Source organism: Leptonychotes weddellii, chromosome 13 (genome assembly GCF_054177405.1).
Source record: "Leptonychotes weddellii isolate Sample4059 chromosome 13, ASM5417740v2, whole genome shotgun sequence".
NCBI lineage: Eukaryota > Metazoa > Chordata > Mammalia > Carnivora > Phocidae > Leptonychotes > Leptonychotes weddellii.
The window spans coordinates 3799509-3825209 of record NC_138381.1 but is presented as its reverse complement, the minus strand read 5'-3'; the positions used below and the strand labels follow the sequence as shown (position 1 = coordinate 3825209).

General features: G+C 39.4%; 1 protein-coding gene across 11 annotated transcripts in view; it reads left to right on the top strand.

The window, feature by feature from the left end:
- Positions 1-25701, top strand: part of ZNF407 (zinc finger protein 407) — a 518640-nt gene that overhangs the window by 293017 nt on the left and 199922 nt on the right. For 9 of the 11 annotated variants that reach the window (XM_081801009.1, XM_081801007.1, XM_081801010.1 and 6 more), the window contains exon 8: positions 4537-4715. In XM_081801009.1, coding sequence (XP_081657135.1) covers positions 4537-4715 — 179 coding nt within the window. Of the gene's footprint in view, positions 1-4536; positions 4716-9218; positions 11157-25701 lie in introns of those variants that run through there. The other 2 variants (XM_081801012.1, XR_014139532.1) reach the window with 2 other exon arrangements.

The window sequence follows — 25701 nt, the reverse complement described above, 5'->3', positions numbered from 1 at the left end:
TTTTAATAACCAAAATAACATATATCAAAAGAGGGAAAAAATTCAGAATTTTTTTTAAGCTACCTTTTCCTTAGATTAAATATAATACAAATTTAACTTAATGCTTTTTGTGTAATAGTGAGTTAGTAAGTAGTAATAATAAACAATTTTGCGGAGCTCTAGAAGCCCTTTGATATTCTGGTTATTATTTTGAAATACATTGCCTTTGAACTGAATAAAGTATTTCCTTTATTACATATATTTTAAGAAGCCTTAAAATTAGTTCCCATTTTGGTCCTTTGGCTATTGCCCAGCGTGTATATTATGTAATACATTGTACATTACTCTCTTTATGTATATATCATAAGCTATCTCAAGGCTGTCAACACATCATATCCCAAAATCTAATTCTGAGTTTCCTCATAACTTTCCTGTTTGCACTGTGCATGCAGGTTGTGGTCCCGGAAAGTCCTGCATGCATCCCCAATCGTCATAGGGAACCTGCAGCCAGTGGTCAGGCCTCTAACTTCAGTGGAGCCACTTTGCTCCGGCTTCCCGTGCTGAGTCCCGAATATCTATCCTTTTTCTTTTGCCACAGTGTCTTGATTACTATGGCTTTGGAGTAACTTCTGAACTCGGAATGTGTGAGTCCTCCAACGTAGTTCTTTCCTGAGACTGTATTGGCTCTTCTAGGCCCTGTGCATTTCTGTATGAACTTTAGGATCAGCATTTCAATTTCTGTAAAACATCCCACTGAGCCTATGACAGGGAGTGCATTAAATCTGTACATCAGTTTGGGGAGTATCACCATCTTAATATCAAGTCTTCCAGTCTATGAACATGGGACACAAATAAGCTCTTTACATTAAAAATCAGTGTCAAAATGAAGACATTGTTCAGTCACCCAGTCCTAATGATTATGTGCCCAGTTGGCTTAACTGCTGTTACGCCTGGTGACTTGTCCATGACCCTGTTGGAAATCATATCTTGGAGCATCCTTCCTTCTCCTGCACCACCAGCCTTGATTAGCACCACTTCAGTGTATCATGCTTATTACTACTCGTAAGTTCTGTTTGTGGGAAGAATGAGCATTTTTGGGCTGAATAACATTCAGAATTACTTACCAGAAGGTGTCCGATCTATTTATTGTTCCTCAAATTTTGCGACATGTTATGAGATGTTCTCGAATGCAGGGACTAAAGTTTGCCCCTACCTCTGCAGGTGTTCTGCTTTGAGGATAGTGGTACAGTATGTGCTAGCTTTTACTTCTTAGGCTTTGATTGGAATAGTTTGATTTTGCAGGTGTGAAAGGCTCAGTTTTGTCCCAGTATTTTAAAAAGTTTTGTATGGCGTGACATTAAATGCAGAGGAAGAGATTTTGATTGCATGCAAATACACTGTCATCCATGAAATACATAAAATGTATCTTTTCTGTTGAAGACAGACATTGCCTATTTTATGTTTTTGTTAGCATGTATTTAATTAGCATGTATTTAATTTAATCTTATCTGTTCATGTATAAAACAAAATTATAAAAATATGTATACATGTATTATACATAAAATATATGAGCAGTATATATAGTATAAATAAAAATATATATGTGTGTATATGTAAAACATATGTGTATGAAATGGTCCTTAATACCTTATAAAATATCAACTAACACACCACATCTTTCTTGTTTTAGTCTATATTTTTAAATAAAAAGAAGCCTCTCACCTTTTTAAATTTTCCCTCCCCCACCCCTTTCACTTGCTTCACCATTAGTCTCCTGATTGTTAGCTTCCACATGCTATTTAGGTACTAAGAGATGTTGGTTTATTTTTGTCCAAGGTACACCCTTTCCAAACACAAAATACTCTGTTTTCGATGTCATCTCTTCAAGACCTTCACCGAAGAGGAGGATTCATTGCTTTATATTGTCTTGTATTTAAGTATGCGTTACAGATTGAAGTTGGTGGCTTTTGGTAATTCTGATTTCCTCACTTCATCAGGATTGTCTTTGATGATTCTTAATGCCTAGCTTTTTCCATAAAGAAAAAACGTAGGTGGCACCAAAGAATGGGCAGTCCTAATAACAGCACCAACTAAGTACGGCGGGAGCTGTTTGTTTTCACTCCCTGGTGTCAGTAAACACTAGTGAGTTGAGGGGGTGTCATGGAAAACAAATGGGAGATCTGCAGAATTAAGGGAGTGATTTGGAACAGTTCACTCAGCTAGTTGGGGAATTCAAAAAATGGTCCTCTTCCTTTTAATTATCACAAAAGTGGACATTTGTTTCATCCAGCCTCAGATGTTTTCCTGTTACTTTTGTTAACATGATGTTATTATTCCAAGGATATTGATATAATTAAGAGACTCTCCAGCCTCACCCTTTTCCTACAATGTGCCTAGTATCTTTGATATACTTACATGTAAGGATGGAGGTCTTAACCTTTGATAGTCAGCTCATCTCCTGATGCTCCCTTCCTTCTCTGCAAAATCTCTCACTGTCTCTGCCTCTAGGAGTAGTGTGATATCCTTGAAATAGCCGGCCAGTGACAAGCACAGAGGACACATGAGATACTTATTCATTTTTTACTTAGTACGGTGATTATTAACAGTAGGGATTTTAGGAAAAGCAAGTTTGGTAATTCAGTAGTGACATGAAAGAAATAAGCCGTATATGCATATTTTCACAAACGTAAGGTATATTTAGTCTAAGTTCTAAGAGATACTGAACATAAAGTTTGACAGAACCCTAGCCAAAGGCAAAGCTTAAAATGGCTGAAAAAATTTCTGTTCTGGTGGTTCTTCTTATTTTTAAAAGTGTTTGTTGTTGTTATAAATTTTTTAATGGAAATAATACATAATTAAAGTATATTTGGAAAATAGAAGTGAGCATTGCTATATAGTTGGATTAACATTTTGCTGTGTTTCTTTCTGGTATAGCAACAGGGGGACTGGTCTGATTTAATCTTCCTAACTCTGTATAGTTGGGCACATGCATCTCAGGACAGACTGCCTGAGGATAGAAGGGATTTAGCCTAAGCTTTTCCAGGGGAATATCTTGGATCCAGTTACAGGACTATTCCCACAATGCAGGATGCCCATTCACAAGGAAAAATATTTGCATTTCCGCTTCATCTGGATGCCTGTAGGAAAGGTCGCCCTGTCCACAGCTCTGCATCTGCGGAGTGCTGTTCCTAGAGCTGCTGTTGTGAGCTCCACCGTGCTTTCCTGATACTCCTCCGTTCTCTCTTCATGAGTGAAGAGATGACGTGTTCACTGGGTCTCTAGATTTCTAATGTCCTTTGTTGCCTTTACCTGTGTGTGATAGTGTAGCTACTATAAAATTGTTGCGTTATAACCATTTTTGCATTCATCACTAATGTTCTTGGAGCGCATCCTGCAAAGTCAGCATCGCAGTTGAATATTACACACAAATGCAATCCTACTTAGAAGTGTTGGGGCAGCGCAGAGCCTTGGGAAGCTTCCGGGTAGGACCTTTCATCGTCTGGTGTGCATTGTGAGATGCGTTTGCTAACTACCATTTTCTTACTTTATTGGTCACAGAACCTTCACTTCAAACAACATCCTGCAGAAATTTTGTTCTTCGGCAGTACCCTCCAGAAATGCTGATGATCCTATTGCTTGAATTTTCTTTTGGCATTTAATTTTGCTCTGTGGGAAATTTGAGGCCAGCCTGATTTTTTGTTTCTAGTTCAGTGCATCCCCTCTCCCCGGCCAACCTGCTTGTATTTGCGGTGCCCTTTTTAGTACTGTTCTAACAAAGACAAAAGAAAGCAGCTGTGTATGTGCTCAGAAAGGGTCTGGGTGTGCAGTGTCTGATGCAGAGACTCACAGAGGGCTGAAGGAGCTGATGGAAGAACTTGCTTCAAGAGCAGAGCCCTATTCCCTCTTATCCGGGCATTTCAGGCCTTGCCTTTCCGAGTTGGTAGGAGAACAGTGCGGAGAGGAGCCTACTCCTGTTTTCAGGGCTGTTTGGCATACAGAATACGGGGCCTCCATTGTATCTTTCAGTCCCTCATGCTTAGAAACCTGCACCAACGTGGAAAGCTCACCGGCACTCAGCACACTGCTGCTTTTCTATCTCCAGACTGTTCTAGAGCTCACTTGACAGAACGTAACAGCCAGAGCTGCTCTGTTGCCTCAGTGTTCTAAACTCGGTGAGGCCACAGTGCTTCCCTCCGCACCACTCCTCCCTGGTGACAGGTGTGTTCTTAGGGTTAAGGAGACTCCTTCAGTGCCCTCAGGTGGCACCAGAATAATCTGACAGTAAAATCATAGAACCTGGGATTTTGAGCTTCGGGTTCCACATAGAATTGGATCACTGAGGTAAAAGATCAACCTAAAAATTAGCACCAGGGTTCACAGAAACTACCAGCGTCGTGGGACTGCTGTGTTACCCAAGTGGAAATCACTGTACTCGCACGGCCCTCGACTGGGGCTGACGCACAGGAAGGCCTCCATCGCTGTTGGCTACTAGCGTCGTCTGTGGTCTCACGGTGCTGACTCGGCCTGTTTGATTGACTTCTCTTTCTTACCCGGTAGGTCAAACTGTGCTGAAAACATCCGCAAGCACATTTTACACACGGGCAAACATGAAGGAGTCAAGATGTACAACTGCCCCAAGTGTGACTACGGAACCAACGTGCCTGTGGAGTTCCGAAACCACCTGAAGGAGCAGCATCCCGACATCGAGAACCCTGACCTGGCTTACTTGCATGCTGGTAAGGGCTAACACTGTTCACATAGGTGTAGTTTTTATTCACCCGAGCGTTCGGATGCTAGTTGTCCGTTACTGTCACTGACTTTGACACACGTGAGAGCATCTGCTTCCAGACTTCTAAAAAAAGCACATTCCGGGCTTATCCCACTCGGCTGTGAAAACGGGTCTTTTTTATCGTATGTCATCAAGAGCAACTATGACACAATGATCCCCCCAGGATGATAAAGTTAGTAATAGCAAATAGTCCACGCTCGGTTGACTGAAACGATAGCAGTTTGAACTCCACGTTTTGACTAATTGGTGACATTTTTAAATTTTTTTCAAAAAACGTTTGTGCTTTAAAATGTTACGCCCTGTCCCTGTGCATCATTGTCTTGGGATGAGTACCTGGGAAGGGAGAGCGTGTGCCCCGGGAGGGTGAGTTGAGCAGCTCGGACAGCGAACCGTGATGTCACTCGTGTCCCAGAGATCAGGGGGGACTTGTCCACAGTGTGAGGGGCACGGTGCTGACGGCAGAGGATGGCTGCTCAAATAGCCTTGCCTCCTCGGGTTGGAAGTCAGACCTCGCGCTCTGGAAGCCCCAGAGGTGCAGCAACAACGACAGGGTTCAGCAAGCCTCTCCCTGTGCATAGCCCAGCATGTTGTTTCATTAGCAAGCACGCCTTCCTCGATGTTGAATTCTTACTGTGCAGCAGTGGGGTGGGGTCGGTGACGAGCGTGAGGACATGTTGGAGGAAGTGCTTATCCTGAGGGAGATTTAGAGAAAGTTCCAGAACGTAGGCCAAGCAGTACTATACTTCAGTAATGCCAATTGATACAGGGAATGCAGATGCTTTGGGATCAGTTAGAGCCACATGAAAACCCTCCTTCTTTGGGTACTGGCCCTGTGACCTCAGGCAAGCCAACCTCGTCACACCTCAGGTTCCTCCTCTGTAAATCTACATGGCAGTATCTGTTTGAGGGGTCCTTGTGAGCAGTGAAAAAGCCAATGGCCAAGCGCAATACCTTTTATGCCTGCCTAGCAGGAGCGATGCAGAAGGGCTGGGGGTCATGGTGGTGATGCTGGATGTGTGCCCACAGTGTTTGAGAGTCATGGGAACCCCCACCCAAAATGCAAATGTTATGTGAAACCCTGCCCATTGCAAAATGCGTCAGTAATGTTTGCTCAGATAACATTTACGTTAAAAGAAACGGAACTTAGTGAATGATTTGATTTAGAAAGATATTAACTATTAGTTATTAATACATTTGACGTGTCTGCATATAAGGTTATTACTTGGTTTATGCTGGTGTGTCCTTTCAAATTTCTGTTTGTGCTCATACGACTGGCTTTTTAAGCGATGGTGGAATGTCTGTACTTGTCATCTGTGTCGTATCCAGGGCTGTTTTTGAAAAACAAAAACACAGGTCGGTATTCCTTATGTGTTGGTGAGGTTGTTACCGAAATGCTTTGAATTGGACAGTTTATAGCTTTAGGCGCAAGAACAGGTAAAGTCAAATTGAAATGTCTTCTGGCCGTCAGTTCCTGTGGATTATTCCTTAAGATGAGTCGTGACCATACAGAGGCCATAGTGCCTGTGGAAGGAGGCGCTTCAAGTAGCCGCCAAGCAAAATGATCTAAATTGACGCTGGGTCATCAGGAAAGTGCCGTTTTCCAGAGAGTCCTGCTGCACCTCCTTCTTAAGGTGCCTTCTGTGTCGGTGTTTTCTGCCTGTCCATTGCACCAACTGGATATTACAGATGGGTTATTTCCCTAAAATAAAGGATTTGTAACTTTGAGATGAACGCCGAGGGAAGGAGGAGGAAACTAATCGCAGAGCATAGACACACATTCCTTTTGTCGCTCTGCACAGAAGGACAGACCGCTTGGCTCATACCGTCTGCACTAGCGATGCTGAGTGGCCCTGGAGAGGTGTTTTCGGATAGTATTAGTATAAAACAAGTTTTAAGAAAAATTATTCTAGTTTCTTTGTGTATATGTGTAATGCTCATGTGCATAGAGTCCTGGTTTTCGGTTTATGTTTATCATTCTGTTTGAAACTATTTTCTTCGGAAGTCTCTGTAGCTAGCATTCCTCACACACCAAACCCAGGTGGTACACGTGGGATGGCGGTGTCAGTTTCTCCCCGGGCATGGCAGTGGTGCTCTTTGGTAATATTTTTGCTTTGGTAAACTTAGCTCAGTTAAGAGAAAACTTTAAAAGGGTAACATTTTTTAGGCTATGACTGGCTTTTTAAACGTGTAATTGTAAATCATCTGCAGTACATTTGGGGCTATGGGAAAGGAGCCTTCCTCAATATACAGTAAGATACTGAATCAAGCTGTTGCTGTTCTTCATTCCGTATTGTTTGGTGGTGGAATGAGGGCACAGTTGATGAACCCATGCCGGGCAGTAGGGACTGGGGCGGGCCCGCAGCAGCATCCAGGTTTCTGCAAGAGTGGCTCCTGGCCCAGAAAGGCGCCATCAGCTGTGTTCTGTGGTGTCCGCACTGCTCATGTGCTGAGCATCTTATAGCCCAGCATTCAATGAAGCACATTTTGCAGTTCTTTTAATAAAAGGTTGAGTTCAGAACTACCCCAGAACAGACAAACTAAATCACTCCCGTCCTCATGTGGCTCTACCATGTATATCAAACATGCAAAAGACCACTAGAAGGGACACATTAACCGGCAGCCACAGAAAAGTGCCATTCGGGATATTTTCAATTTTAATTGAGATGATATCTGGAAATTTATGTGTTAAAGCAAGGTATCTTGTTTTTTTGTTGGAAAACAGCTCCGCAGATAGAGGTTTTGCTGTGATTGTGTGCTTCCCTGGGTTGGGTACGTGAAGATGTACCTGCAGTCATGGAGGTAATGTACTTGAGCCAGAGTTCCCCAGAGACCAGGTCACATCCTGGTGCTCCACGCTGTGAAGGTCGCAGACCTCTGCGCAGCTCAGAGCTTCCCATCCTCGTGCGCGCAGTCAGGAGCATTCTGTGCTTCTGTAGGCATGTAGGCGTGGCCTTCAGGGTAGGATAGATTTGAATGTCAGCCCCATTGCCTTGTTGAATGACTCTGGAACTGTTGTTTTAACTCTGTGGGTCTCGTGTCCCCTCTGCACGGTGGGGACAGTAAGGGCTGTTAGGACAGTGTTGTCCACCATCAGTACCAGGTAATGTGCTCTGTGCACAGTTACTCGTGGCCATACGGAGCATCCATGGTTGCCCATTGTTCTCCGTCTCCATCACTTCTGTGGGTAATTCATGGTCTTGCCTCTCAGTGATTTCTGGGAACTAAAAGAATGATTTTGGTATCATTTCTCATTTCATACTCCAGAGAATTAAAGGTTCTATGTGAGCTCTAATTTTTGTTATAGCTTTGTTGGAAAAACAGATAAAAGTGGTTATTTTTAAAATGAAAGTTGATTATTTAGAAATGTATTTGTTGATTTCCAGGCATTCGGGGATTTTTCTAGTTACCTTTTTGTTAACTATTGAAATGGTAATATAAAATGATTTCTAACTTCTGTCTACTGTGCTTATAGGACATGATACTGAATTATTTCAGTCCTTTGACATTTGTTTATGCTTTCTTCATGACCAGCATTTGGTTAGTTTTGGTAAATGTTTCAGATATACTAGAAAGGAACGTAAATAATGGTGCTGTTTGGTGTGTATTCTGTGTTCCGTACATATCACTTACACGGAGTTTTTTCACTGTGCTGTTCAGATTGTCTATATTCTTACATGTTTTTTATGCTACCTCTATCAGCTGTGAAGAGGAGTGTAGTAAAGTTGCCCACTATGATTGTGGATTTGTTTTTTTTTTTTTGGTTTTTTTAATTCTCTTACTTTTGGCTTTACATATTTTAAAGATCTATCCCTGGCTACTCTGAACTTTAAGATTATTTTATATACATACCCATCTATCCTTATAGTTATGAAATGTTCCTTTTTGTCTGTAGTAAGGCTTCTTGCCATCATTCCGTGTTTCATATTGGTGTAGCTTCATCAGCTTCTTCATAAGCTGCATTTGGTTTTTTAATCTGTGACAATTTCAATCTTTAAATGAAATAGTCTTTTACTTTGTATTTATACTTTATATAAATATATTGATACTTTCATCATGGTCAAAAACTGAAACTACCCAAATGTCCATCAAGGAGATTGTATGAAAGGCTATGTGTTCACCGAGTGGGATGCTCTGCAGTAGTGAGGATGAACCAACCACAAAAAAGAAACTATAGATAAATCTCAGTCATAGAGTTGGATGAACTAAAGCTTTTCTATACATACTTTTTTTTTAAAAAAACATTATTTATTTGCTTCCTGTATGTCTAGAGAGATTCATTTAGGTCCACTCTAGATCCAATATGATGAAATTTTATAATCCTATTAATCCCCACAAAATTGACATCAAATTAAAAGTTGCCAGAATTCTGTCATTGTACATTATAATTTTTTTTCTATTTAGTGAAATCCATTTCACCCCACGAATGATCTTTATTTGACCTTTATATTAGCAGTTGCTTGTCTGCCATCTCTGTTACCGAAGAATTAGCTTGGCGTTCATTCGCTGCACCCTGAGCGGGAATGAAATACACTCCGTGTTTGCAATACCAGTGACCTTCAGTCAGTCTTGGGGGTTGGTTATGAACAGCACCTGAAAGAGGGGAGGATGAAGACCAAGAAGGCCGCGGAGAAGGTTGAGGGGAGTGTGTATGGTTCTCGTGATTGTGCCAAAGAAGGAAACAGAGATGGTTTTCTCTCGTGAATTCCAGGTCCACACCAGGTCAGAGAGCATGCTTGCTTCTGACGTGGCGCTGGCTGCTGCTGGTGCGTGCCCGCGTGGGACCGGGCGGCCTGGCCACTCCCTGTGCCGTGACTGTGACGTCCATTTAGTTCCTTTGCCTTTCCTCTGAGAAGCTGGGACTGCAGTGTCGGAAATGTGTCTGTGTTTTCTAAAGGTGATGATCAAATGATGTTCTCTGTTCAGGAGAAATTAAGCATTAAGTGATGACATGGTATTTTCTCTAATTCCTTCATTTTCTACTGTGGTAGGGTTTAAAAAAAAACATATTTAAATTGATATGATTTTCGTCAGTTCTTATATATTAAGACTTAAACATTTAAAAATGCACATTAGGTTACCTGTACGGTGTGATATAGTCTCTTCACAAAGTGGGATTTTTGTACTGTTCCATAAGATAATCATTTTTCTAATTCTTTAAAACATGTATTATTTAATTGCACTCCATAGCGTTTTCCTCTTACCCAGGTATAAGAGTAAGAATGTGAAAGTTTGATTCTTACCAAAACTCCGCATCCATTTTCTTTCCAATGCTATCTAATCCAGTACCATTTAAACTGTAACTACACTTAACTGATTCCTTAATTCTCTGCAAGCACATCGCTGCGTATTTGGGCAGATTGAATTCCATATTCCACCGTGGAGCCCCTTTGCTTCATCTATCACAGTTAAGATAAAACAGCTGTAGCCTTTTGTATCTTAACCATTCCCTCTCATTTAGCGGAATATTCAAATTTCCTCATATAAAAGATTTTCTTCATCATTAATTAAAAACATTAGCGCTCTGATCTACAGAGCCCTGTAGAATGTAGTTTTCCCCAGATTGTGGGGCCTTCTATTTTTAACCCCATTACTTTCAGCCCCTTTTGTTAGTTGGTGCTCTGACACATGTCATGACATTTTGTACAATAATTCATTTTATGAAGAGGTCCCAAAATCTCAGAAAATCCTGACAGTGTCTCATTGGTTCTCCTTACATAAACCAATTATCACTTCAACCTAAAAAGGAACGAAATTTTTTCTGACATGATTGCCTTTGGTAAATCCATGCTGACTCACTCCTATTAAATTGTACTTCTCCAAATGTATCATTAAGCTCATCCATAAGTATCATCTCAAATTTATTTCCTAATATAGATGTTAGACTAGCAGCTCTATAATTTTCAACCTCTACTCTCTCTCTTTGTAACCTTCAGACTGGATTCCTTGTTTTCCAGGCTCCTGGTATTTCACCACCGACAAAAGACTTCCTAAAATAATTAACAGTTCAACAATTCGATTCTTTACCCTCAGACATCACCCATGGGTTAATTTACTGTTTGTCTTAACTGCTGCTAAATGTCTTTGTTCCCGTCTAACTCCTCTCTCCGTACTCTGGTGCCTTCTGTCCGGCACCGTGCTCCGTGTCCATCCCGGCGTGGCAGGTTCGAGTGACTGGCTTTTCTCTTTGCTCTCTCTCCCTCTCTCAGTCCTGTTGGATTTCCTAGGTTTAGAACTAACTACCCCGTGTACTGTATAGCCAGTGGGGGAATAATGCCAAAGCAGGGGTTCTCATTGACCAGCTTTTTCTGGTCATAGACTTGCAATCCAGGACCGGTTCATTTGCTGGATGCTTATCAGTAAATGCAGCATTACTGAGAAGCAGATCCTCTCGACTCATCCCTGTTTCTCTTTTATTAAATAATATACTGAAATATGTTTTTTCAAAACCTTCTAAGTATACATTTTAAAATATTTTTAATTCAATCTGCTTAGGAAGAAATGTTCTAACTTCTCTTTGGTATGTCCAAAAATGTCTTTTTCCTGCTTATCACCGTGGAGCAGGGCTAAGGACATACATGCTTCTTTCCATCTGTGTGGTCCACGCTTCTGCCACCTGCTTCCCACGGCCCTCCTGCCATCGGGCAGTCCTGCTTGTTGGGGAGTGCGGTGTGTGTGGCACGGCTTCCTGCTTTAGGTGGTCGGTGCATGCTGTTACTCTACCCGGTTGCATTGTGACCTCAGTTACAGAGAAACAAAGAGGAAGGGTAGCAAGAGTGTCTGTGCCAAACTTGTCACCAGGCCATTCCTTCAAGACAAAGCTCGTTGGTAGGTGTTACTCCCAGCTTAATGCTTCTTTAAAAAAATGCGTCTTCAAAAGGCTGACTTGCCCACCGAGGCCATGTCACTGCAGGGCAGACCGCTGCAATCCACGCCCGTTTGCCGTCCAGGAGTTTCCCGGTTACGTCATGCTGCATGCACAGGAGCTAAAAACAGAAGCAGCCTCTGTGGGTTAATGAAATTGTTATCATGAAGCCCTAACATTTTGGAGTTTTAAGACTTCAGATCATCTGAAAACATGAGCTAAGAAGTAACGTATACTAAATAAAAAGAGCCACCAGGGTAAATGTTTTCACGTTGTACTTCTGCCACCTAGTACAGAGCCTGGCGGATGGCGTGGGTGTCAGGCGGGTGAACTGGGTCTTAGTGTCCTGACTCCATGGCTGTGGAGATGTGCGACTTTAAGCAAGTCACTCAGCCACTCTGCGTCTGTGTCCTCTACCTCAAGGTGCGTAACCCTGCTTAGCCTTTCTGTTGAACATCAGGTTAAATAATGCAGAGATTTTCTTTAAAAGAAGAAGATAGCGGGCTTCGTTATTGCCCTTTTAACGGTAGGAAGTTAGAAGGAAAAGACTGAAGTGATTTCTTTGCATTTATTTGAATTTGCTCCTAAGAGTAATGAATCTTATAACCATATATGTGTTAGTGGGTATCCATATATCAGCATGACAGTCCGAGCGTGTAGCTGAAGCCAGGGCTAGAGAAGGTCTTCATACAGCTTTTCTTCAGAGTAGAAACATCACTTTATTTATTGAATAATTTCTATTCTTTGTTATTTAGTATGCTTTATATTTTTAAAAATGTTTTTATAAATGAATATGTTGCTGAAAATAACATCCTTTCTAGTGTATATTTCAATGTCCTATAAAATCCTTAATGGCAGTCACAACATTTAAAATAAAATCAGAATCCACAATTAAAATATAGCCTTTGATAGTAACACCTCATACAGTTGACTGAAGATAATCTGAAATTCATGTAAATCCATTCAATTAATCATTTTTGATGGATCTCCGGCCCTCAGAGCACTCAGGCTCATTCCCTAGCTGTATGATCTTAGAAGTTTTAAAGTGAGGTTTAATTTTTTTTCTTCCAGAAAAAAACTCCATCCTCTTCTTTCTTGGGAGGCCTGGCTAAGTATAATTAGCCTGTGTAATTCAGAGCCACATTAAAACTTCCTTTGCGGCTTCTTTCCTTGCTGCCACGAGGTTATCCAGGCACATGGCAGTATGCTTACCTCATCGCCAAGCAAAATTATGATCTTATCTAGGCTAACATTCACAGCATTCATGAACTGAATTCTGAAAGTTAAAATAGTTAAAGAGAAAAAAAAAGAAAACAAAATTGTGATCTTATCCCCCCTGACAACTTCATTTATCAAAATTTTAAGGGGAAAAAATTGATTGTGGAAAGTTATAGTGGGTGCAGTATGATTTTATCAGGTAATTGATGTGGCTTTTATTTATTTATTTATTTTAAGGTTTTATTTATTGAGAGAGAGAGAGAATGATAGAGAGAGAGCATGAGAGGGGGGAGGGTCAGAGGGAGAAGCAGACTCCCCGCTGAGCAGGGAGCCCGATGCGGGACTCCAGGATCATGACCTGAGCCGAAGGCAGTCGCTTAACCGACTGAGCCACCCAGGCGCCCGACGTGGCTTTTATTTTTATATAGACCTTTTATCAGCTGTTTAATTCAATATAATTTATATATTTTAAAAATTTACACACCCTCACATTCATATCTTGACCCTGACTAATATGATATGAGAGAAACATGGTAGGCGTTGGCAGGTCTCACTGCTGATAGGGCAAAACAGTTACTGTTTCCTTTGAAACCCTTTACGGAAGAAGAATGGAACAGGTTCTTCAAATTATGAGGAAAGTTTAGGAATACTATTTAATTAGTATTGAAATTTAGTTCAGAAGATATAAAATGTATATTATCAATCATTTGCGAATGTATTTATTTCTGTTTTTATTGAGCAAAGATACCATCTAGCAGGTTTTCCTTGTTTTGAGTTTTTATTTTGAAATAATTTTAAGCTTACAGAAAAGTTGCAAAAATAGTGCAGAGTTCCCAAATATCCTTTGCCCAGCTTCCCTGAATGTGAGTGTCAGATGTAACTGTGACAGGATTACCGAAACCAAAGACCATCTGCTAAGCCACATCCTTCCTTCACATCTCACTAGGTCTCCTTCCTGTCGTTTTTCTTTTTTCAGAGCTCAGCTCAGGGACTGACGTGCCCTCTGGTTCTTGTGTCTCTTCAGTCTTTCCTTGTCTCTCACAACCTTGATGCTTCTAACGAATAGGGATCAGTTATTCTGTAGAATGTTCCTTGTTTTCCAGTAGTCTCACGTTTACTCATGATTCAGTTAAGGTTCTTTAAGCATCTCCCAGAGTAGACGAGCAACACGTCAGGGTATGTTATGGCGGACAGTGTAAACTGGACCCGTTGAGTGAGGTGGTATCTTCATATTTCTCCACTACAGACCTACTATTTTCTCCTTTTTAATTAATACACATCTCTGGGGAGATACTTCCAGATTATGCAAATAGCCTGTTTCTTCTCAAGCATTTGCCCACTAATTTTGACATTCATTAGTGGATCTTGCCTACAACAGGATCTATGGAGTTTTAGCAGTAATACTCTCTTCCCCTGTTCCTTCTGTATTTAATTGGAATTCTTCTTTAAGGAATAGCTGACCCTTCACTCCCAATTATTTTTTTATTCAATTTATTTTTACCATTATGGATTTATTGTACTCTGTGGTTTACAATTCAATATCATTTTTATTTCTTAGTCAAATTGCTCCAGCGTTGGCCATTGTGAGCTCCTTCTGACAAGCTTCTGTGTCCTTTGGGGTGCACCCATCCTTTTATGACCATCTCTTTACTTTCTAGCACCACAGTGTGCTCCTCTCTCTGGTGGTTTGCCTGCCCTGATCCTGAAATCACTGTCTTCTTTAAGCATCTTTGGTTTCTTTTACTGGAGAAGGGTGTTTAGAAACCAAGATATGCACACTGTGTATACTCATTGCTTCTGTGCACCCTTGGCTTGTGGGCTTTCTCAGCAGACAGAAGTAGGAAATGTATGCGTGCATGCTAACCCCTGCTTTTCCATAAATACACAGTTTATCAATCCATCTAAAACATAAATTATTGGGGCACATGGGTGGCTCAGTCCTTAAGCGTCTGCCTTCAGCTCAGGTCATGGTCCCAGGGTCCTGGGATCAAGCCCCACATCAGGCTCCCTGCTCTGCGGGGAGCCTGCTTCTCCCTCTCCCGTTTCCCCTGCTTGTGTTCCCTCTCTCACTGTGTCTCTCTCTGTCAAATAAGTAAATAAAATCTTTAAAACAAACAAACAAACAAACATAAATTATCTTAGACCTAAATACGAGAACTAAAACTATAACACCCCTAGAAGAAAAGATACTAACAGATCTTTGTGACCTTCGATTAGGCAATAGGTTTTTGGATATGACACCAAAAGAACAGGCAATAAAAGAAAGAAAATAAATTGGACTTTATCAAAATTAAAAACTTTTGTGGCTCAAATGACACCATCAAGAAGATGAAAGGAAAACCTATAAAATTGAAAAAAAAATGAGGCATATCTATCTGATAAGGGGCTTCTATCTAGAATATATAAAGAACTCTTGAACTCATCAGTATCAAGGCAAATAACCTAATTTAAAAACAGGCAAAGGATCTGAATGGCCATTTTCCAAAGAGGATACATAAATGGCCAGTAAACACATGAAAAGATGTTCAACATCATTGTCAGGGAAATGCAAATCAGGACCACAAGGACATCTGTCATCCAGGTTGTTTACTCTCTTGGTAATTAAATAAACAGCTGCTGTTAACATTCACGTATAGGTTTCTGCGTGAGTGTAAGGTTTCATCGATCTTAGGTAAATACCTGGAAATGAGATGCCTGGACAATACAGTATGTATATATTTAACTTGTAAAGACAACTGTCAGTCTGTTTGCCAGAGAGTCTGTACGTCTGATGTTTCTACCAGCAGTGTATGAGATTCTAGTCGCTCTGCATCCTCACTAGCACTTAGGATTGTCGGGTTTTCTAAGTCATTCTAATAGGAGTTTAGTGGTCTTTAGTGGTTTTAATTTGTATTTGATCACTACTGATATTGATTGTCAGTGCTGGTTTGCCATCTGTTTATTTTCTTTGATGAAATGTCTTTTGAAATAGTTTGCCCCTTTTCTCGTTGGGCACTGAGTTCTAGGAGTTTTTAATGTGATTTTGATACAAGGCCTTTATCAGATAGATGATTTTCAAATATTTTCTCTCAGGTTGTGACTTGCCTTTTTTTCCCTCTTAACAGTGTCTTTCACAATAGAAAACATTTTTTTTTTAAAGATTTTATTTATTTATCTGACAGAGAGATAGCACAAGTAGGCAGAGTGGCAGGCAGAGGGAGAGAGAAGCAGGCTCCCCGCCGAGCAGGGAGCCTGACTCAGGGCTCCATCCCAGGGCCCTCAGATCCTCACCTGAGCCGAAGGCAGATGCTTAACCAATTGAGTCACCCAGGCACCCCAGCGAAAACGTTTTTAATGAAGTAGCCCTGCCCCCCCATATCCATAGTTTTGCTTCCCGTGGTTCCAGTTAGCCATGGTCAGCCTTGATCTGTAAGCAGATGACCCTCCTTCTGATGCCTCATCAGAAGGTCATTCATAGCCTAGCACTGCCTCATGATGCCCCATCACTCATCATTTGCACATTTTATCATCTCACATCATCTCAAGGAGAGAAGGATGAGTATGGTACAATAAGATATTTTGAAAGAGAGAGAAACCCCATTCACATAACTTTTATTAACGGTATATTCTATTTTATTATTACTTGTTGTTAATCTCTTACTGTGCCCAATTTACAAATTAAGATGTATCATAGGTATATATGCATGTATGTATGGCAATACAAAATAGTATGTATGGTGTTCGGTACTATCTGTGGTTTTGGGCATCCACTAGGGTTCTTGGAACATGTGTCTCATGAATAATAGGGGACTACCGTGTTCATGAAGTCCAGTTTAGTGATGGTTTTCCTTATGGTTTGTACTTTTGATATGGTATCTAAAAACTGTTTGCCTAACCCAAGTTACAAAGATAAACTCATATTTTCTTCTGGAAGCTTTATGTTTTTGCATTTATTTTGCATATATTTATATCTATGATCTATTTTGAGTCAAATTTTGGATAACATTAGGTACAGGTTGAGGGTTTTGTTTTGGTTTGGTATTTTTTTTGCATATAAGTGTCTTTTTTTTTTTTTTTTTTGAGCAACATTTGTTGAAAACCCTATGCCTTTCGCTTTTATTGAAAATCAGTTCACAGTATTTCTTTGAGTCCATTTCTTTCCTCTCTACCACCATATCAGTTTCTAAAATTAAGCATGCATGTGTCTTAAATTTTATCCTAAAATTCCCATAATTGGATATATATAAATATAATATATTTATAATGTTTATAAATATATATAAATATATATATTCCCCTTCATTTCACATACCCCTGCTCTTCATTTCTCTATGATCTAACATCAGTTCCTTGACAGTCTGTCTGATGTGTCCCAGTCTTGTCCTCCTCCTGAATGACTTTATGACTTAGGGTAGATTACTGTGCCTGTTTGTTATAATCATTCAAAAAAACCTTATGAACAAATAAAGTGAGATGTGCATATTTACATTCAGAATATAGTACCCAGTGAAATTATTGTTCCTTAATCCTTTATATTATTGAGTAAGAAAAGCCTTTCACTTTTTGCTTACAATATGATTCTTTTCTGGTTAGTTTTACCATCATAATAAGCAGTACTCAATAATTTAGTATTCTGTGTTCACCAGATTTATCTTTTTTCCTTTTTTTGTTTCAAGTTTTTATTTAAATTCCAGTTGTTAACATATAGTGTAATATTAGTTTCAGGTGTAGGAATTAGTGATTCATCCCTTATATACAATACCCAGTGCTCATCACAAGTGCCCTCTTTAATGCCCATCATCCATCTAGCCCCCCACACCCGCCCACCTCCCCTCCAGCACCCCACAGCTTATACTCTATAGTTAAGAGTCTATTTAATGATCTGCCTGTCTCTCTTTTTTTCCCCCTATGTTCACCTGTTTTGTTTCTTAAATTCCGTGTACAAGTGGAATCATATGGTATTTGTCTTTCTCTGACTTATTTCTCTTAGTATAATATACTCTAGCTCCATCCACGTCATTGCAAATGGCAAGATTTCATTCTTTTTGATGGCCGAGTAATATTCCCTTGTGTGTGTGTACCCTACATCTTCTTTACCCATTCTTCAGTTGATAGACATTTGGGCTCTTTTCACAATGTGGCTATTGTTGATAATGCTGCTGTAAACATCAGGGTGCATGTATCCCTTTGAATCAGTATTTTTGTATCCTTTGGGTAAATACCTAGTTATGCACTTGCTGGGCCATAGGGTAGTTCTATTTTTAATTTTTGAGGAACCTCCATACTGTTTTCCAGAGCGGCTGCACGAGTTTGCATTTCCACCAACAGGGTGGGAAGTTTCTCCTTTCTCTGCATCCTCATCAATGTTTGTTGTTTCCTGTGTTAATTTTAGCCATTCTGACAGGTGTAAGGTGATATCACATTGTAGTTTTGATTTGTATTTCCCCAATGATGAGTGATGTTGAGCATCTTTTCACATGTCTGTTGGCCATCTGTATGTCTTCTTTGGAAAAATGTCTGTACATGTTTTCTGCCCATTTCTTAACTGCATTATTTGTGTTTTGGGGTGTTGAGTTTGATAAATTCTTTGTAGATTTTAATAACCATTTATCAGATATGTCATTTGCAAATATCTATTCCTCTTCAAAGGTTTCGTTTTAGTTTTGTTGATTGTTTCCTTCACTCTGCAGAAGCTTTTTATCTTGATGAAGTCCCAGTAGTTCATTTTTGCTTTTGTTTCCCTTGCCTCTGGAGTCATATCTAGTAAGAAGTTCCTAGGGCCAATGCCAAAGAGGTTGCATCTTTTCCATTTATAATTGCACCAAAATCCATAAGATACTAGGAATAAACCTAACCAAAGAGGTAAGGATCTGTACTCTGAAAACTATAGAACACTTATGAAAGAAATTGAAGATGACACAAAGAATGGAAAAACATTCCATACTTATGGATGGGAAGAACAGATATTGTTAAAATGTCTATACTTCCCAAGGCAATCTACACATTTAATGCAATCCCTACCAAAATACCACCAGCATTTTTCACAGAGCTAGAACAAACAATCCTAAAATTTATGTGGAACCACAAAAGACCCTAAATAGCCAAAGCCATCTTGAAAAGGCAAAGCAAAGCTGAAGGCATCACAATTCCAGACTTCAAGTTATATGACAAAGCTGCAGTAATCAAGACAGTATGGTACTGGCATAAAAACAGACACATAGATCAGTGGAACAGAATAGAGAACCCAGAAGTGGATCCTCAACTATATGGAAAATATAAAAGCAGGATAGAATATCTAATGGAAAAAAAGACTGCCTCTTCAACAAACAGTGTTGGGAAAAATGGACAGCTCTCTGCAAAAGAATGAAACTGGACCACTTTCTTAAACCATACACAAAAATAAATTCAAAATGGATGAAAGACCTAAATGTGAAAAAGAAAACCATCAAAATCCTACAGGAGTTCACCATATTTTTCTTACTAGCTAAGAAGTCACTTTAAAAATTTACTCTTACTATCTCACACCCACTAGAATATGTAGTATCAAAAAAACAAAATAAAATAGTGTTGGCAAGGGTGTAGAGAATTTGAAACCTTTGTGCACTGTTGGGAATTTAAGATAGTATAGCTGCTATGGAAACAGTATGGTGGTTCCTAAAAAAATTAAAAACAGAACTACCAAATGATCTAACATCCCCACTTCTGAGTATACACACAAAAGAAATGAAAGCAGACCACACTCATAGCAACATTTACAGTAGCGAAAAGAAACAGCCCAAATGCCCGTCAACAAATGAATGGATAAAGAGAATATATAATATATATTCTGTAAATTATATTATGTAATTATAAATAAAATTATATATCATTATAAATTACATTATGTATAATATGTATATAATTATATAATACATACATTGGAGTATTATTCAGCCTTAAAAAGAAGGAAATTCCAGCACATGCCACAACATAGATGAACCTTGAGGATATTATGCTGAGTGAAATAAGGCAGACACAAGAGAAAAATACTGTACGATTCCACATACATGAATATGAGGTCCCTGGAGTAGTCAGATTCATAGGGACAGAAACTAGAATGATGGTTGCCAGAGGCTGGGGAGAGGGGACATGGGAGTTGTTTGGTAGCTACACTTCCTCTTTTGCAAGATGAAAAAGTCTGAGATTGATTATACAACAGTGGGAATAACTTGGCACCTAACCACCGAACTGTACACTTAAAGGTTGTTAAGATGGTAAATTTTACTTTATGTGTGTTTTACCACAAATTAAAATTTTTTAAATTACAAATACAAAAAAATTATACTTATTTCTTCTCTATTTCCTGCATGGATGCATAGCAGAAAATATTAAATAGGTATCTCTGTTGGTGCGGGGTGATTAGGGAAGGGAGTTGATTGGGATGGGAAAATGAAAATGGGGAAGTTAATACAGAAATTATACTAATTGGCTTGAGACTCTAAAATTAAATAGACCAAAAAGATATCATATGATACATGTTAATCAGCATCGGAAATGTATAGATCAATTGAGTAAATTTGCAAAGTTAATTTATTCAGGAAAAATATGTAGAAGCAAAATATTTTAGCTTATATAGACATGCTTACACTTTTTTATTTTTCCTTTTTTTTCTATTTCTAACTAAGATTAAAAATACTTAAATACATTCTTTTAATAGATGAAAATCCATCATAGTAAAGTAGTCACTTAAATCACCTAATAGCTTTTATTGCAGCAGACGGTAGCGTAGGCCCCGACCAGATAAAATCATAGTTTTGATGGCTGGTCTAGATACTTCTTAAAAAGCTCTGCTCAGACAGGTTCACTCTCGTCACCGCTATTAGTGCCATTTGTTGAGTAGCATGTCAGTGTGATTGGCACAGAGTCATTTTTTCATCTTACGAAAAATCATAATTTTAATGCATGCTTAAAATAAAAACCTCACGCAAGTGATTTCCTGTTTATAAAGGAAGAGGCAAGACTCCTTTGTAGTTAGCATAGATTATTCACGTTGCATGGACTGTAAAATTTTATATTCTTTTTTTGGGAGAGAACTCTTTTTAGGGAACTGCCTTTCAGCATTTCCTTCACATTTGTTATCTGGTTCATGAAATTAGAATGGACTATAATACTGGTTTCTTTGCAGATGTTGGCCAGGGACAAATTTGGATTCTGTTGGCTTTAAACTGAATCTGCATCTCAAACTAACGAAGTAAATCCTTGAATCTTGGAGTAAGGTTTATGTCATTAAATCTCTTTTAGTGATAAATGTCTTGCAGTGATTAAATAAGTTAATATTTGTAAAGTACTTAAAATAGTGCCTGGCATATATTAAGTGCTCTATAAGTATTTAATTAATAAAATATTGAACTGAAATTACTCTATGTCTTCTGGGTTCTTTTAAATTGTGCCAGTAGGTGCTGCTCTTGAGTGACAGGAGTGGATATTCCAGGTTATATTTTATATTAATACGTGGCCTGGATTGATGGCATAACTTACATATTCGTGTTTATATACCTTAGTCTCATGATTAGAAACAGAATACACTGTTTACTTTAACGACTTTCTTAATATAAAATGACAAAGATGTGAAAATGCCCAGATAGTTCTCTTGAAATTTCAGAGTACTGTTTGGTAAATACTACAGCTGGTTTCACCTAAGTTTTTATTTTTTAAAAAAGTACCAGTCTCATGACCTTTCTCACTTACCAGGCAGTTAAGTATCATATTTTAAACCTCTTTATGTTGGCAACTAAACAGTTATTGAATCTCTTGACTAGTCAACACTGAAATGTGGTACTCCTTGGTGTTTTACAGATAACCCATCGATAGGATTCAGCTTTGTTAGATGAACCCTGATATTCAGGCGGACCAGATAGAAGTGGGGCCAGATGTAGTCCCTCTTGTGCACGTGTAATTGTAATGTTAGTTCATATCCTATGAGCGCTCTTTCTATGGAAGCGAGTGTCGCGGACCGTGTTTGCTATATGGACGGAAAGGCGCTAGACCCTCTGCAAATGGAGTTAGTGTATGCAAAGCTGTTCGACCTGAGTCGTGGGAAGGCAAGTGGACGAGCACTTGGCTGTGTAAGAATTGGGGAGTAAGAGGTGAGAAGCGAGACAGGCTGGACGCTGAGCAGGTGAAGTGGCCTTAGGGTCCAAAAGGGGTTGTGAGGGGATTTAGCTGAAAGTTGGATTGCAAAGAATGTGCAGTAAAATGCTGAAGAACCGAGAGAAAAACAGGATGGCCCTTTAAATGTGGCTGAATAACACTGTGGGTTTCTTTTGTTTTACTTTAATGTTATTCTAATATATCATCTTTGTCCATATTTCTGGCCTTTCCCCCTGTACATAATGAGGAAAAGTTTCCCGTGATGTATGCTCTTGGGTCATGAATCTTTTACCAGTCAAAGAAGTAATTTTGGTTTTAGATATGATTCTGTTATTGTACTTAATATATTTTCTTTTTTACCCCAATTTCTCTATCTGTGTCTAAGAAATTGTGTTAGAAAGACATTTTTAAGATGTTTTATGTTCAGTTTGAACATACCAAATTTTTAATGTCTTTTTTACATTGAAAAAGACATTTGAAATCCAAGGCTATGTATTTTTATTATTTATGGCAGAATCAATTTGGGTATGTTCATCTTCTGGGCATTAAGATGTCTAGATATTCACATATTACATTAATATGTATATAATCATTTTCACTCAGCATATATGAAACAATAGTTTATTATAATAATTCAGATAAAATTGAATGTGCTTGGCCTAAAGGTTTTGAGTTAGGCCCCAAGTATAGCCTGCTTATTTATGCGGGCATTTGATCTGTGTGTGTATATTTGCTTATGCTCCAGTTTTGTATGTTCATGCTCTTCTCAGAGCCCCCTGAGTTAGCCCTGCGCTTCCACACAGTGAGGGGCATGACCATCCTCCCTACCCACTATTTCTGTCTCCTGAGCAAACAGGAGTTCCTGTAAGATTTCCTCAAGTATGCCACTCTTTCCCTCCACTCTTTCCCGGCCATGGGTCTTGTCTCTGATATGAATCCTTATATGAAACCCCAAACTGTAGAATTCTAGAAAGCTGTGATACACTGTTTGCAGTTACAGGACTTCATCCCGTAGAATCCGATCAGGAAGGCACCAACCAATTTCAGAATTGAAGTGGTCTAACCTTTCCCTAATAGCTCCAAACTATTCCTGAAAAGCATTCTCACTATCTCTGGTGATGACCTCTGAATCCTGTCACGGAGAAGTTAAATCAGTAATTTCTAAACCTTTTTAGTGGGGCAGGTTTTGTAAACTTTTGTTGAGTTCATGAGATTTACATTCTTCTGCTTCTTAGTATGTTGCAAAACACATTTTAAAAGTCCTGAAGTGACTAGAAATTTTTGTTTTGTTTGAGAATTTGTAACTACTTTTGTGTTCAGACCTACCAGGTCACCACCAAACAAATACGGACCTTTGTCCGCCCACGATGAGCCCAGCACACTGCGCTATAGACATCAGAGACAGAGGAGTGAGCAGCACAGGCTTGGTCCTTGCCTTGCTAGGGATTATTGATTTAGTGGAGAATAGACATTAATGGAACAACCACTTAAATAAACACCCAATTGCCATCTAAGGCCTACAAAGATAAAGTCGAAGGTGCTTTGGGAAGGCATCTGGGGAAGTGATCTGTGTAGGGCGCCAGGTGAGACTCCTGCCTTACATCTCAGTCTTGAAAGAGGGTAAGAGTTAAGTGAGAGAGAACGTTCCAGGCCGTGGAACAACACAGACCCCCGGAAAGGGGGAAATAGCGAATTCGAGGAACCCTTAGAAGCCAGTGTGTTGTAATAATACTTTTCTAGTTGGCTTGATCTTATTAAGCCTTTTCCATGATAAGTTTTTTCTATTCTTTAGAGTATAGGAAAGATGTAAAAAGAAAGCATTGAGTTCATTCCGTTGTATTCTAAATAATTTGCCACATTAATGTGATAATAGCGATTACATATGAGCACTCACTTTGCCAAATTAGTGGGCTCTGTTTAAGAGTACCGTCTCATTTAATTTCCCAAACCACACGATACCACCGTCCTTCCCAGTTTAATGGTGAGGGGGAGCGTGAGGTTACGAGGCTGGCGAGGCACATGGAGCCGGCCCCTGGTTTCCGGGTGGCTGTCATGATGCCGCCGCCAGGCTGTGTCGTGTAATGCTTGGGTCAGATGTCATCTCGAGTGTTGGATGGGTCAGTGTTCACTCACAGAATCAGAACGGTTTTGAGAGCTGAAGAATAAGGAATTTATGCTAGAGATGAGACCTTTTCTAACTGTGGGAGTTAAATAAAGCCTTAGAAGTGGTCCTAGTGGAATCAGTCTGGTTTTATGTATGAATATTCACTTTCAACCCAGAAGTTTTTCATGTCTACCATGTCTCACAAACACCACATGTTGGATTTTCTTGGCAAAATGCTACTTTCTGATATACCAGGCAGATAATGAGTTAAATTGAAGACCAAATCGTGAAGATTAAGTTTTAAAACTTTAAGAATACAATTGGACTTGAGTCAGTCCTTAAAATTTCACAGGTATTTACCTGCTCTTAAGTGGAGACCACGGGAAGAAGTGGTAGAGCTCCACAGGACTCTGCCTACTGGCCTGCACACATTATGCTCCTCACTATCCACAGCTCACGCATCCTGTCATTCTCTGCGTGACATGGTTGGAGCTTCTGCGTGCTTCATGAGGGCGTTGTCATTTTAATTAAGTCCTTTCCCGTATTTTTTTTTATCCATTCTAGTCGTTTGGCTCCTTTTAGAACCTTTAGCTTGGGACACATTCATCTCTTATGTCCATGCAGTGATCATAGTCTTTCTAACATGTCTTTCCACAGAAGTGGTGATTTCATCCGTAAGCATCATGTTTTCACACTAATATGGTATCTCCGTAAAGAGTATTTTGGACCAGGGTACTAATCTAATGGATTTTTATCATATGCTCATTAAAAATCTAAAATTTAGTCTTTCTGTATCAGCTACTGTGGGTGGATTTCTAGATAGTATTTATTGGAGTGGTTTTTCCACCTATTTCTTGACTCTGGCTGTGATATTAACCTTTTATAATTAAGATGCTCTGTCTCTTTGACACATAGTATGCCCTTTTAGTTCTTCTTAATCTTTTTTTTTTATCTCCAATCTTTTTTTTTTTTTTTTTATCCATTTACTCATGTACCACTTCGTTGGTACCTTTCAAATGCTAAATGCTGTCCCATTTATCCTTAGTAGCCATGCTGAATTTTTCTGTCCTTTTTAATATTTAGGTTTTATTGGATGAATGTAGATTGCACCTTCTCTAACTGTGTCTTAAATAATTGCCACTTAAGGGAATTAAGAACTACAAGGGAAGGAAAATGCTGACCCATAGACTAAGCAGAGGGAGAAAACGTTCCCACTGGGTCTAATTTCCTAAGAAGGACCATCAGGATAGTGGCGAGGCCCTGAAATTATGGTCTGAATGACCTCTAGAAAATGATCAGTCCACAAAGGAACTTGCCTGTGTTTGCACCAAGCAGAATAGGGATAGCTGGTAGTCACCCCACTGAAGAAAGATAGCTAGCTCCCTTGTCCTTGGCTGGATTATAAAAGCTCAAGGAGAGAAAATAATCATTTAGACCCCAGAGACAGAATTGACATTGCAGGGTAAGACGTGATCCAAGGTTGTGAGTATAAGCTGGTGTAGGGATGGATACCTTTGACCCAGGAGACGGGGCTAGTAACATATCTTAAATTCTAAACTTGCATTTTTGGTCATGTATCATCTATTGTTTTAGGACATAAATTCTATTGTTTGTAACACATAGATATTTATCTAAACATGC